At 36.4% G+C, this 15,527-nt stretch overlaps 1 protein-coding gene and 1 long non-coding RNA gene across 2 annotated transcripts; one reads left to right on the forward strand and one right to left on the reverse strand.

The window, feature by feature from the left end:
* Window positions 1–1,569: 1,569 nt before the first annotated feature.
* On the reverse strand, window positions 1,570–7,778 carry LOC122810268. The gene is made up of 3 exons (XR_006366072.1): window positions 7,166–7,778; window positions 5,247–5,311; window positions 1,570–2,713 (listed from the first exon to the last, which is right to left on the reverse strand). It is a non-coding gene; the product is annotated as an uncharacterized LOC122810268 (long non-coding RNA).
* Window positions 7,779–8,716: 938 nt separating this feature from the next.
* On the forward strand, window positions 8,717–12,793 carry MAF (MAF bZIP transcription factor). The gene has a single exon (XM_044081804.1). It carries the CDS (start codon window positions 9,100–9,102, stop codon window positions 10,075–10,077), a length of 978 nt encoding a protein of 325 aa, XP_043937739.1. The 5' UTR covers window positions 8,717–9,099; the 3' UTR covers window positions 10,078–12,793.
* Window positions 12,794–15,527: the final 2,734 nt, after the last annotated feature.

Here is a 15,527-nt window from a genome sequence, read left to right on the forward strand (position 1 = left end):
TATTATGGTTTTGCCTCATTCCTCACTGTAGTGCAATCTATCTTGGACTTTGTATATATAATTAGTAGAGTGTGTGGACAGTGCAGTCCGCCTTATAGGACGTACGGGAGGGGGGGCTTGCCCCTCTTCAAAAAAAAAAAAAAAATGCTTTTGCGATCCTGGTATTGCTTTTGAGCTTCCAGGTTTTCTTTGGTGATGTGGGGTCCATGTTTCAGTGTTCACTGTTAATGTTCGATTTTCTGTCAGGGAAATATATATATATATATATATATATATGGGTCTACTTCATATGGTCGACAGTTCATATGGTCGAAACTCATTTGGTCGACAACCAGTATTCAAGGCACTTAACAGGGATTCCCCCCCCTCCCCAAAGTTGTGCGACCCTGGAATTGATATATATAGTTAGGGGCGACCCTGGAGTTGATATACAGTTAGGGGGGGGGTGGGAGGTATGGGGCAAATCCATGTTAAGTGCCTTGAATACTGGTTGCTGACAAAATGAGTTTCGAGCATATAAACTAGACCTATATATATATATATATATATATATATATATATATATATATATATATATATATATATATATATATATATATATATATATATATAACACACACACACACACACACACACACACACACACACACACACACACACACACACAAAACGTGAACAATTTTAATGTGATCAGTCAAGAAGCATAACTTTGGATGACAGTAAGAAACCAGCATCCCCAGAAAAACACAAAGAAACTCAGAATATGCACACACACACACACACACACACACACACACACACACACTCTCCACAAACCAGGACACTGGAGCTGTTTAATGCAAATTGTGCCACTGAGTGCTGCTCAGTTCCTCAGTATTGTCAAATCTATTTTATGTTCTCTGTGCTGTTTATTTAGCACCTCTGGTGCATATCTATACATCATCATGAAAAAAGCATAGTTACAAATGTGCAGCAATATCACATGTGCAGACATTCTCTTGCAGTGACTACATTGGTACTGTCTTGGTAACCATTTTGCAATTAACCTGAACATCTCTGGTCTTTAGTCAAACTACTGTTTTATGTATTAGACCTCCTTATGACCATTATAAAGTGTGTAAATGGCTTACTGCTCCATAATGAACATGAAAGAGTCCATGTCTGCACCTCCTTTTACTATGCTGCCAAAGTTATCCTAACAATACCTTTTGAATTGTTTGGTGTGACCTTCCCAATGTGACACCATGTTGACTCCATTTCATTACACTGCTGGCTTCCATTTAACAGTGCACTTAACGGAGATCAAAAAGAAGCCATTCTTTTCATTCGCTGTTCCCTTGGTTCTTCTGAAGGGGTACCAAAGCTACCCTTGTCCAATCATCTAGAATCTGAACCTCTTGCAATTCACTAAACCAGGCAGTTAGAGGCACTGTTGGATCTTCCTTGAGTTCTCAATTTTGGGTAATTAGTTTGCACAGGTTTCATAAAATGTTATGTGTAGTTCTTTTCCAATATAATGATGTTTAAAAGTGGAAAGTTTGTTAACTCAATGAATAAATGATGGAAAAGTTTTCTTTTTCATTAATGTTTTTATTATAAGCAGAAATATGAATTTAACATTATGTACAACTCATGCACAGTACATATATCCAATTCTCTGGCAGTTGTTTGCAGTCAGAAGCTCTCAACAACATATTTACACTTTCATAATGTAGACAAGACAATCCAAGAATATTCTAAACAAAACATTAACAATACCTTCTGTCTCTTACTATATCACTATCAGTCACATTTTCCTAATCCCACTCATGTGGGTGTTTTATTAAACATTTTATGTTGTGTTGTTTTTCTGGTCTAGTTCACTTTCTCCTTCTACTGTAATAAACAAATCTATATATACAGTCGTGCCTATATCCTGCATATCAGAGATCAATTACATTTAAGAATCCTTTACCACAGAACCAATAACTCTATTTTATGTTCCAAAGCAAGCAAAAGAAATAAAGGACTTACTGGTAAACTGAAGACCATAGACTACAATTTCTTAACAGTTGTAGGTAACTACTGTAAATGTGTACATTCATTTTATTAATACTGGGGCAGCAAAGTGGCACAGTGGGTAGCATTGTTGCTACACAGCAAGAAGTACCCTAGTTTGATTCTCAGCTGAGATGCCTTTTATGTGAAGTCTGCAAGTCCTACCTGTGTTCATGTGGGTTTCCTCCAAGTGCTCTGTTTTCCCCCCACATTCCAAAGACGTGCAGTGGGTAGACTGGACATTCTGAATTGGCCACGTGAGTGTATGCATAATGTGGAGGATGTACAGTGGCTGACTAGACACCCAGAGGTGTAAACCTTGGCTCTAGATGATTGTCACTGATGAAGTGACACCCCAACCACATATGCAAAAATGAGAATAGTGGTTTTGGATGGATGGATTTATTACAACATTATATCACAAAATAATATTAATTTCTTTGATTTCAATTGCTTTTGTATTGAGCAGTCATACTTGAGTTATATTATTTTCTTGAAATTAATTCAAAAGTATGAATAAAATGAACAGTGGTTATACAGAACTGGGAGTCTAATGGTTTGAGGATCATACTAAATGAACATGCCATTAGTAATGGAAATATTTTCCTTGATTTTTTAATATGCAGAAACCAGGCATTCTATAATCCGATTCATATTGATGACAACTTAGTTTATTCTGGAAAAGAGGAAGAAAATTGACACCTTTAGTTGTTTTAAAAACACTAGCAAGCTAATGACTACTGTGCTAAAGATACTTATTATCAATGAAACATTCCTAGAGATTTCACAATTATTAATCCAAGTTCAAAAATCATAACATCTGATGGACTACATGACAAAAAACACATACAAACTAAGAATGCAAAACGGTCACATGATGCATGTTCCATTTCCTTTTTCACTGGATTATACATTACTTCAAAGTATTGTACCAACATGTGAACCATAAGCTGTTAGGTATAAAAGTAGCTACAAACAGATGACAGCAAAATAGACACTACATATAGAAAAATATTATACAACATATTTTTTACTATTCTTTTAAAGAGAATTAATAATCTGTGTTTCAATATTACTGAAGTTCTATGGAGGTCTTTTAAGCATAATAATGATAAATGGAATAATTTATACCCACATTTTCCCTACAGGTTATGAAACCTCTGAGTATTTTACTAATGCCAATACTTAAACAGTTTTTTTAGAATGTCAGTGTTTTCTGAACCTGTCCGTTTCTTGAATTGTTCTAAATATTTATAATATCATGTTTAGTAATTGCTACAGTACTGTACTGCTATCAAACACTTACTATGCAATGAGGTGTAAAAATAGTTACCTTTAAAAGGTGCATAAACCAAATTAATAATGACATCCTCCCATCCATTAATAATAATATCTTGTCACCCTTTTCCCTTGTATTCCTTTAAAAAAATATTACCTTTTTTCCTCCCCTCTTATGTTCACACTACCATTTGTAATTTGTTGTGCTACGACTGTTTCAGTCCATTAAACCATTAGGAAATATGTCCATCTACCTGCATGTCTTTACCAATACACATGCTAAACACAAGAAATATAGTCAGGGCTTCCAGACTATGACTTTCTCCCACATATGTAATTGATCTATTTATAATCCAGTGAAACCGCATACCTTTATGTCATGTAAAAATTTATAAATATTCCCACAGTAATATAGACAACAAGTTTCCTAATTTTAAATGTAATATGTAAAGAATGCAAACACAGTGGTATGGTAATAAAATCCACCTCTCCCAGTTATGTATTTTTAGATACAGCAGGTTTACATATGGAAAATATATTTTTTGTGTCTTTAATAGTATTAAAGATTCTGTATAAAGTTTATGCCTATTCTGTCTTTGTACTACAAGCTAAATCTTCTACATTAAATTACATCTTCATATCATACTGTAAAATCTTTTTCTGCAACTAGGTCATAACTAGAGAAGGGCCCAAGCAGTCTAGTCTAGCTTACATAACTGTAAAAGAAATAAAACAATCAAGCTACAGTTTTCAAGCACTCTTTATACGTTAAACTGTCCCAGTCAGAATCTCTTTGTCTACTTTGTAACAATCTGGCAATGTGGTAGAGTTGGTGGTACGCATCCTCTGAACTAGATCCATATGAGGGTAAGTTCATATCTAAAAGGCTGGAGTCCTGACGGCTACATAAAACAGTTACTTTGGTTATGATTAAATTATTTATTAGTAGACATTAAACCATTGTTTTCTACTAATCATTGTTTTCATGATGTCCTTTCTACAGGTGCATTAAGGGAGCCTAACATAGTACTTAGAAAAAACCCCAGAAAAGACTGATTTCCTGCACACATTAGTCAATTGGGACACGTATTTTTATTTATTGTTTCATTTTTTTCCTTTCCCAAAGCTCGTACCAGTAATGCCAAACTATAGTAATTGTGAATGTTGGTGTTTTGGCTATCATTGTTTTGTTTTGGTTTCCTAAATGTTTATTGGGTTGTAAAGAAGTCGGTGAAGATAGCAGGGAAGTGGATCTAGATTTATAGTGGTATCAACTGCAGGAGCAGTTTGAATATATTGTAAGCAGTGGAAAAATACAGCACATGGGGTCAGAAAAGTATTTCTCAATTCAACAGTGTTTACCCCTTCTCCACAGATGTAATCAACAGAGTTGATATAATTGTTCTAGTAGTTAGTATAGATGTTTACAGCTCTGACCTGTTAAAACTACTTTTTGTACCCAATGTACAGGGTTTAATTCCTTCTACCTTCATTTGTCTGCTTTGGGACTCTGAGCAAATCACTTAACTAGACAGTGTTCTCAGGTTGCCCCTGAAAAGTAACATTTGCCTCCAGTCAGCTTACCTGATTAACAAATGTATAAAATTGTGTTGTGTGTAAGAATATAAGTGGGGCTTACCCCTACAGAAAAAAAGCTGCTTTCGTGTTTTGCATACAATAGTATATTTAAGCTATTGTCAATTTTAGTGGACACAATGTTTCTATTTATAATATTCTGACATGCATCGATGGCAAATAACATCCTTATAAATCTCATCTGGGGCATCACCGGGTAAGGGCATCTAGCTGGAGATGTTACCTTTTCCATAAAAATACATATGGCAGTTTATACAGTTTAGGAGCAAGAACACTGATTTACAGTTTAAAAAAATCTAATTCCAGTTTTACAAGATGAAGTAAAGAAATATTACCTGGAACCATTAAGTTTAATTTTTTGTCATTACTCTGACTCTGTGATAAATGTTGGTGCATCTCTCTGGAAACAAAAACAGATTTTTGAGATAAAATTATTCAGTATAGCAACAAGCTTGATAACAGAATGTCATACAAAACATAACATAGGAATTGATTGGGGGTGGGGGCTCACAGGATATTCTAGCAAAGAAGATTCAAACAACAAGCTTTAAAGTATTAGTCCGTGACTGGCAATACCTCCAGCCATCTATTCATTCATCCTCTTATACCATTTTTTTTTTCTTTTTAAAGGGTTACAGGGGAACTACAGTTATCCCAGCAAGCAGTATGAATAAGAGAGCCATTTGTGGATGGGACAATAGTACTTGCAGTATGAATAAGAGAGCCATTTGTGGATGGGACAATAGTACTTCACAGAAAATGATATATGAAAATTATATATCTGTTTGCATGTTGGTGGGTTAAAAATGCTTCAACCAAGAAACAGTTTGTGCAGCTCACACTATAGCACACCTGTATGCAGCTTTCAAATGTCATGTGTCATAAAGCAGGTTGCATGTTTTAATTAAGATTGCACTATAAGAAGGCAGTCTCCTACAATGTCCAATGACACTGTACAGAATACTTTCATAATACTAGTGAGAAAGCGCAGTACACAATCAGTGAACATTTGGCTACTTGAGACATTGTGTTGTACATCATGGTGAAAACAGCAGTGTGCCACTTGGTTCTCCACTGCTACAGGTGTGTCTTAAGTGCAGATTTTCTGTGCCCGCCAAGTTTCCATATGTGTGCATGCCCTGTTATACCAGCATCCCAGTAAGGACCAATTTCCCCCTGCCTTACTAGCCACTGCTTGTTGGAATATACTCCATCTCTCTCTCTAGATACATATATATATACATATATATATATATATATATATATACATACATATATATATATATATATATATATATATATATATATATATATATATACATACACACACACACAAATTAACAACCATATCTCTCTCTCTCTCTCTATATATATATATATATATATATATATATATATATATATATATAGACAATTAACAAATGAAAGACTGAGAAATATGCAGATGGATGAGTTGAAGGTGACTTTTTCATACCAAAACCAATGTGGAGACTCAATAAATAAGGCAGTAGCCTGATTTCAGTTTCAACATACCCATGTTTCTCAGTGTGCATTCTTAGAAGTTTTTGTTTCCAATTTCTTTTTACGTTCTACACATTTACTCTGGTCTTACGCACCAAATGTTTTACTCTTGTTATGCATTGTCACGGACGTTTGTTTTGTGTGTTTCTGTATTCATACAGACATATTTAATTATACTATTATTTTATTATTACTAGAAGTTTCATCATATTTTTGCGAGCCTTTGTCTGTCCTGAAAATTAAAGGCTTACACAGGTAACAGCATACTTAAACAGTTTATTTATGGCCGCCCTGCTAGGAACATGCTGTTAAAATTAGTTGTTGTGAAGTGTATAATGAATTGCAAAGTGAAAGTTCACACCTGTTTTCATAAATAGGAAAGATAACCCAGTACTTATCTTCAAAATATAGCATTATTTAATGTTCAGAATCGAGTTCATGAACAAGATGTAATGGGGTCCGTTTGTGACTTAACGGCTGCATATTAAAACGCAGTTTTGTAGCCACATTATGCGTTTGGAAAATGAATGCCATGGCAAATGACTATAAACTGTAGAGCAGTGGTTTGTATGGTGGATTATGCAAGCTTAACACAATACTTAAAAGTACAAAACACGTGTTGGAATTACACGCAAAAATAAGCTTTGCCATGTTATTATATAACATGTAATAAGCATATCAGTGAATATCAAAGGTTTTCACTTGTTAAAAAATAAGTGTGCAGTTTTCATACCCTTCTTCATCCCTTGTTAATTCCGCTCTGCATTTCCTCAAGAAAACTGTTAATGACGAAGGAGGAGGGAAAGGCTTACTTGAGTGCAATGTTCAAGAACCATTTTGGTGTTTAAGTGTCAGAAGTCAAGTTTCTAAGATTTAAGATAAACAGCTTTACAGCACTGTATTTAATATCGCTGGAAACATAGTACATCAAAAGGAAGCAAGAACAACTGTGTCTAATTTTAAGGGTATTGCTCTAAGAAAATGTATAATCTGATGACTGTCAAACGGTTGGGCAGGCATGTCGTGTCAGTACTCATAATATTTAAATTCAAAGTCTACAGCACATCAGAGATCTTAACCAGATGTAAGAGATACACACACTATTTAGTAGTGTATTCAAATATTTTTCCTCATACTAATGGCAACTGTTTCTTTCATTAAGTTTCTGGGGGGATTCCAGTTGTAAAAAAAATGTTGGTGTACTGCTGATGGTGGGGGTGCAACTTTCTTTAACCGTCCCAAAGATCCAGCCTCCGATGTTTTTTTCCCTTCCTAGAAATTGAATTAAGTTAAAGTATAACTCCATTTCACCAAAAGGTGGCGCTAGCGAAGCTTTATAACATTTAACTGGTACCTTTCGTCTCCTTGATGCCTTGAGATTTCTTCTTGCTCAGTGGAGAATGAAGAGGGACTGTAGTTCTTGTTCCCTTCGTCTATCCCAAGCTGCTAAGCTGCAGTCGTTGTACCGTACTTCATGCCACGCTGGAAACGTCAGAGCTCCATATGTGAGGACAGTGGGAAGCAATGCATTCACTTTTTTGGGGAACTGCAGCACAGCATGCATGGACGTACACTGGGCTCTCACTATGGAGCTGGGACATGCTAAAGATACTTAGATGCGTCCCACAATTAATCCTCGCAATTGCTCTACGTTTTAAGTAACTGCCAAAACATTTTTTTTAGCAGAGACGGGGTTACGTTTAAATAAAACAGCAAAGCTATGCTTGGAAGTAATGCCGGACCTCTTCAACTAAATTCGCATGAATATGCGTCGATGTGAAGTTGCAAAAGGTCGTATCAAAGTGTGACACAAGCATCCCTTAAGTTTCTTTTCAACTCAAAGCGTTGTAAACTCCTAATCTGTGTTGCAGTCTAACTCTTCCGAGCACAGCAACCCCAACCATGTGCCAATACCATAATGGCTGCTGGAGTCTCTTTTTCCGATCGCATTCTGTCAACCTGACCCTCACACCCAAGCCCTTTGCTTTAACACTTTACTACAAATTCTTTCATTGCCAGGTGAAATACCTTCCCCCCCGAAATGTTATATCGCTTTCACCCTTCCAATTCATGCAGCACTAAGTGTTCATTAATGAAAGAGTTAAATATTTCAGCCCCAGCTGACAGTCAGCTGATTGCCTCTGATTGACATTTGAAAAAAGTTTCCTTGTTTCTATACTATTATGCTAATTAGGGTTTAGACCGAGCCACCCTATTGGCTCAGAGTCGCAGTCAATTTCCCATTTGAAACATTGACGTCAGGGTAGCTATAAAACTCTGCAATGCTTTTAAACTCACTGTTGGATGATCCTTTAAAATTTCTTCGTCAAGTCCGTTTTCCCTATACAACACTGACTCTACCCAGTATTCCTTTTTCTTTCCTCGTCCAATTTGCATGTGTATAAAACGAACAATCATGAAGTGTTAAATAGAGCATTCATCCCGAGTTGCAGATTTTCGAAGCTACCTTATGCAAAGCAAAGGGTGAATCCATTACTCTCATGCATGTGTGCAACATACTCTGTAAAGGAAATTAGCAATATTTTTTAAAGAAAGAAGTATAAAGTGATTTAAAAATATACATTCAAGCTGGCTCACCCTATTTCCAATCAGAACAGCTCGGTGTCTGGTCTTCAGCCCCTTTGGAGGACTGTCAACAGCAAAAGGATGGCATCAGAACTGGCAATGAGCAACTCCGACCTGCCCACTAGTCCCCTAGCCATGGAATATGTTAATGACTTCGATCTGATGAAGTTTGAAGTGAAAAAGGAGCCGGTGGAGACCGATCGCATCATCAGCCAGTGCAGCCGTTTGATCGCTGGGGGATCCCTATCTTCTACCCCGATGAGCACTCCTTGCAGCTCAGTACCCCCTTCTCCCAGCTTTTCGGCGCCGAGTCCGGGCTCGGGGAGCGAACAGAAGGCGCACCTGGAAGATTATTACTGGATGACAGGCTATCAGCAGCAGCTAAACCCAGAAGCGTTGGGATTCAGCCCCGAAGACGCAGTCGAAGCCCTGATCAACAGCAGCCACCAGCTCCAGAGCTTCGACGGCTTTGCTAGAGGGCAGCAGTTTGCAAATGCAGCCGCTTCAGGGGGTGCGATGGGCGGTGAAGAGATGGGACCGGCAGCCGCAGTCGTGTCCGCAGTCATCGCAGCGGCCGCAGCTCAGAACGGGGGGCCCCACCACCACCACCACCATCACCACACAGGGGGCCACCACCAAAGCACCGGCATCCCCTCTGCAAATAGCAGTCCTTCCGTCGGACACCACCAGCACCACAGCCTGCATTTTGATGATCGCTTTTCCGACGAGCAGCTGGTGACTATGTCTGTCCGAGAGCTTAACAGGCAACTCAGGGGAGTCAGCAAAGAAGAGGTGATCCGGCTGAAACAGAAGAGAAGAACCCTCAAAAACAGAGGCTATGCCCAGTCTTGTCGTTTCAAGAGAGTTCAGCAAAGACACGTTCTGGAAAGTGAGAAGAACCAACTCCTTCAGCAAGTAGATCACCTCAAACAAGAAATATCAAGACTTGTCCGGGAGAGGGACGCCTACAAAGAAAAATACGAAAAGCTCATCAGCAATGGCTTCAGAGAAAACGGCTCCAGCAGCGACAACCCTTCCTCTCCAGAGTTTTTCATGTGAGTCTCACCTTGTTCAGGCTTGACTCCTTAATGCGTTCTCCATTTGAGTGTTGTTGGGGCTTGCTAGATCAAGAACCAAGAATGACATCTTAAAAATAAACAGATACTCGTGGGTCTGGGGCTGAATACCACCTTAAGTTATTCATGAGTTTTGTGGGCTTGCTATAGAACAGACACAACTTGCCACCACAAAAGTTCTTCACGTGAAGCTTGTTCGTTGAGACCAACCATCCACTTTTATTTAGTTCATGTGAGTTTTTATTTTGAGTTTGCTGTGTCCCAAAATCTGAGATGCATTTTGTCATCTTAAGTTCTTCACATAAGACTGAGCTTGTGTGACAAAGCCTCAAGCTTTCCATTTAAATTCATCAAACGTGTTTCAACACTGTCGTGCTTAAAATAATAAAACACACGATCAACCTGCCAAAACAAAGCCTACAACTACCTTCAGTTTTTATGTCTTTGGCCTTACTCTGCCAAATGTTAATGACATTGAACCTGTCGTAGTACCCCTTACTCATCTCATGCATTATAATGCTTGCAGTTTTGTGTTCAGCAAAGAAGAACTTTAACTGTTTCAGAAGACATTATGAAAAACATTATATATTAATAAAAGGCCTGCATGCTGGACATGTATGGTATTATTATTTTAATTTTTTTTCTTTTCGCTTGGAAATGAATTTTATTGGAGACAATAATGGCATGGCATTCATTAAATTTATTTTATTGCCTCATCACTTTTTTGAGTGGAAAGCAAAAAAGTGTAACTGAGATCCTCCCTGAGTTTGCATCTGCTATGTAAACTGCATTTGACTTGTTTTTAAGTTTTGCAAAAAAGGAAACAAAAAAAATAGAAAAAAAAGAGTAAAATTCACATTATGCACTGAAGCATTCCCTGTACCTTTTCATAATGGATTTGGATCCTTTTGTGTGGCAAAACCAGACACTGAAAGTTGCTTTCAAAGGATTTGGTATCCCACAATTTTGGGACTTAAACAATCTTCTTTCTTAAAACAGTTTATACTTACTGTTGAGAGGATGCCCCACTTGTATGTTTGGTCACTGTATTATATGGAATGCTATGGATTCCACACATAATTTAATAATAGTTTTTATATCTGTTAGCCCTATTGAAATGTATGCTATAAGGTATAAAAAGGAATGTTATAGGCAAACTTAAAAAGATAGTTCTGTTTTAGATGTAGATTTTTTAAATTCTGATGCACTAAATTCTTTACTGTTGTGAAGTGGGGGAGGGGCTATAATTGCAAAACTGGGACTGTTATGAAGCCGAGTAGCTTACGCAGCATGTGCTTGCAACCTAAAATAAGTTGGGTATCTGTAGTCCTCGCTTATACCACTGACTGTATTTTAAAACCAAAGTATTAATGGGGAGGCACCCCTGTATGTCCTACAGGGGTATTATAAAACTGTATAGGTTTTTGTTTCAAAACTGAAGTATTTGGGACTGAATTGCACTAAAATGTAACCTGCAAGCATATAATTAAAAAAATAGCAGAAGTGTTTAGAACGCTAATAAAATGTATGCAGTTATAAGATGGCATTACTGCACAGTTTTAAAGTTATGCAGATTTTTTTACACTTAAATTGTGGTGCAGAACTGGATTTTCTGTAACTTCAAAACTCCATAGCTTCAAAGGCAATAATAATAATAATATTAATAATAATAATGATAATAATCAGTAAATGTGTCTCCATATTTTCTATATTTTCAGGGATGGATAGTCTATCATTGGAGATAAAAATCATACCACAGTAAATAGTAAATCATGTCATTAGTTTTCATTTTATATATTTTGCTGTGCAAAATTATTTTTTACATTGAGTTACTAACAGTGTGTATGTTGGTATGTGCTTAGTTTCTTTTTCAAGTCTCTGGTTAAATGATTTAATTTGCAATAAATTGCAGGGTTGTTTTTATTCTGTTGTATTTGGTAGTCCTTAGCTCAGTGCATAAATTAACCCTTTATAGAATCAGCAACTGTCCCCTTATGGTATTATCACTAGGTAAATGCTCAGAGGTAGATAACAGTCACTTTAATTTTAGGGGACGTTTGCACAGTAGTATCTGATCCTGCAAAATTTAAACAATGTTCTGTGTTTCACAAAGGTTTTTTTCCCCCCACTTACAATTTTATTGCCAGTCATGAAGTATGTAGCATTACAATTAAATTTCAAAAGAAAATGTAATAAGGAATAAAACTGGCCAGGTGGCACATAACTCTTCTTAATAACAGTTTCTGTCACCATTACTATATCTTGCTTAAAGTAAAACTGTGCTTATGAATACAGGGATAGCAGTCTATTATTACTGTGAGGCAAACATTTACAGTATTCATAAGTTTTTTGGTTCATGTAGTTAATGTTTAAAACAAACTCTAGTGAATGCTAGTGATTGTTATAATGTTAATAGTAGTTTAATGTGGTTTCCATATTAAGTGGACAAGAAAGCCTCTTCTTAGAAACTTGCTGTGTATGTGACAAATTGGTCACTTTCCTAATACTTGTGGCTTGTGAGGGAGGGGGGCTATTTGAAAATATTATAATGTACTATAACCAGTAGTAACTGGAAATGTAAATAATCTTCCTTTACCAGTCTGCATGCTTCAAGTCACTTATATAGAGCATAACTCCAAACCAGAGATTGCATTTTTATTGTTCTGCAGTTTGAAATACATCAACTTTTAAAAAAAGTAGTCACTGTTCATTTGACTTGCCTTGCTTTGTGTAATGTAATTTAATTCAGAGATTTTTATGGGTGGGTGCTGTTCTAAGAATCCTCAAAATATCAGTGTGGTACTCTGCTTTCGCCTGTTGTAAAAAATGATGCACGCTGGTTCAATATGAATGTCAGTATATACGGGCTTCAGTGAAATGTGAGGTAATCCTAAGAAATTCATGAGTTTCAAGACTCTGTCATAGTATTGGTGAGTACACAGATCAAAACCGAATGCAGCGGTGGCTGCTGTGTTTTGGGTCAGGCTGTTTTTTTGTAGGAGAGGGTGAAATCTATAAACATGGTTGCTTTATTATGACCTGTACACACTGTCAAGCGATGTGTACCTTGTCCTCATTTCTTCAACTTTGGTCATTTCCTTTTTGTTTTTCAAGTCTGCACTTGGTGACCTTTGACCTCTAGCATTACACCATAATTTGAGTAATCAATGGGGCTGCCAGTGATGGTTAATATTTAAACTCAGGGTAAACTTCTGATGTCTCTTTCTCTGTCTTTCCTTTAGTTGTTTTTGTTCAAGTTGCCATTTGATGAGCACACTGAAAATATTTTGCACAGCTTGTTCTGTCTTTACTTCTGAAAGATTATATGCTAAAGCAAGGTTTCATTGGAAATGCTTTATTGGAATACACACTGCACACTAGTTGCCCAGAAATAGGTTTAGAGACCAGACCATGCTGTGCTTTGGTTACTTTATAAAGAACAAGTACCTATGTGGCTGAAGTTCAGAGAGTATGAAACTAAATCATTTGTGCCAGAAAAGAGATAGTCAAAAATCTGCATTTGTATGCCTCAAGCGCAATTTGTGCCATTATATGTATAGTAGCTGCATAGAAAGTAATTATTTTGTCTAGGACTGAAGTATCTACTCTTGATTTAAAAATGCTGACTTATAATTGAAGACACGATGATTCTCATCTTTGTCAGTACTATATTCGTAGAATGTGTTTGTGTGTGTATGTATGCATGAAGATATGCATGCGGGAATATGTAGTTATCTGAGTGTCCTGATCTTCATTATTTTATACAGTTCAGTAATCTTTTTCTTTGATTTTGTGGAGATAGTTGTATGGTGTGTATATTTTTATATTTTCTGTGTACTGTATATATTTATGGATAGCTGTATTGTTCTTTACAAGCACACTTTTTTCTTTATTAATTTTTGCAAAGAAACCTGGTTCTTTATCAACGATACTCTGCTGGTCTGCTGGCAACATTTTCTGTACTAAACATCTACAATTTTTAATGTGTTTGGTCCAAAGATTGATATATATATATATATATATATATATATATATATATATATATATATATATATATACATTTATGTATAGATAGATGTTTTATTTTTTTGCGAGAAATATTTGCAGAGATTGAAGTTCAAGAAGTGTCTGTTTCATATCACTTTTTGTGTACTTAGAACTGAATATTCCACACAACTTTACTTACTACAGTCTCTAGGTGTTACACTTGTGTCAAATGGCAGGTGTCCTTGTAAGTGCAGATTTTAATAGAAATAAGCATCTGCAATTTAATGATCAGTTTCTACTTGTTATGCAGTTTGCTGGATAAACATCTGCATGCAATTTAGGTGAAATAAGTGGCAGTCCTGTCAGTCTGTTACCATATACTGAGTTTTGTTTTACTATGCACTGATGACAAGAATGGTGTTATAGTTTTCCGGTGTAGTACTGGTGCCATGGAATAGTTTATTTCTAACTATGCTGCTAATAATATTTTGTATGTTAAGAAAAAGAAGGATTCCCTGGCTTATATTGTGTGTTTTATGTTATCAGTGCAGCACAATTAGTGATACGCTATATTCCAGAGAGATGTGCTTACAGAACTGCCCTTGAGGGAACACATATTCTTTTACAATGAGATCTAAACACCTCAACCTTTAATGAAATGTCTGTGTAGCAGAAAAAAAGTGCTTCATTTTATGTTTACTCTGTGTTAGCTGTAGAGATAATTTTGTAGTTGCTCCATTTCTTAAGTATTTCTTCTCATATAATATACAGTTTTAATCTGTGACTTGAACTCTCATGGCAATCTGTCTGCCTATCTATCTATCTATCTCTATATCTATCTATCTATCTATCTATCTATCTATCTATCTATCTATCTATCTATCTATCTATCTCAGTAGTGGATAACTTTGGCATTGTTCAGGACTGCATTTAGTGTCCAGCTGCCTTTAATGGAGTCATATCTGTCTCATTCTCAAGTGAGTGTGAGACATTATTGATGTCAGATGGCACCGATGGTGAAAACCATTCAAGTTCCACAGTGATTCATACACATAAAATGTTAATGTTTGCAAACTTAAAACATTGGCATACTTGTGCCAAAGTTATTATATTGTATTGTAACTCCTGTGGGTTGATAGTTTCAGCAGCATGTATGTAGTTAGGTACCACAGCTTGCTAGCAAAGCTATAAGGAACTGTCAAAAGTGCTGCATGGGGACCATCTTAGGGTTGCTAAGGTTTGCATTTAGACAGCCTGCAGTTTGTATTGCTGCAGCTATGATCCAGTCTGCTTGTTTGTAACTACTGATATAATGCAACAGTATTTTCATGAGCTACCCATCTGATTTCTGTGGTACCAATGTAATTGTTAGAATAGATATATAAAAGCATGTCTTGGAAAACTGCCTAATGCAAACTCGTAGTGCAGGACGAAGATATAAAAAGA

This window comes from Protopterus annectens, chromosome 8.part1 (genome assembly GCF_019279795.1).
Source record: "Protopterus annectens isolate FY-2018-M chromosome 8.part1, PAN1.0, whole genome shotgun sequence".
NCBI classification, from domain to species: Eukaryota; Metazoa; Chordata; order Ceratodontiformes; family Protopteridae; genus Protopterus; species Protopterus annectens.

Coding starts and splice junctions, on each gene's coding strand:
- MAF (XM_044081804.1), top strand. CDS start 9,100: ATGGCATCAGAACTGGCAATGAGCAACTCCGACCTGCCCACTAGTCCC.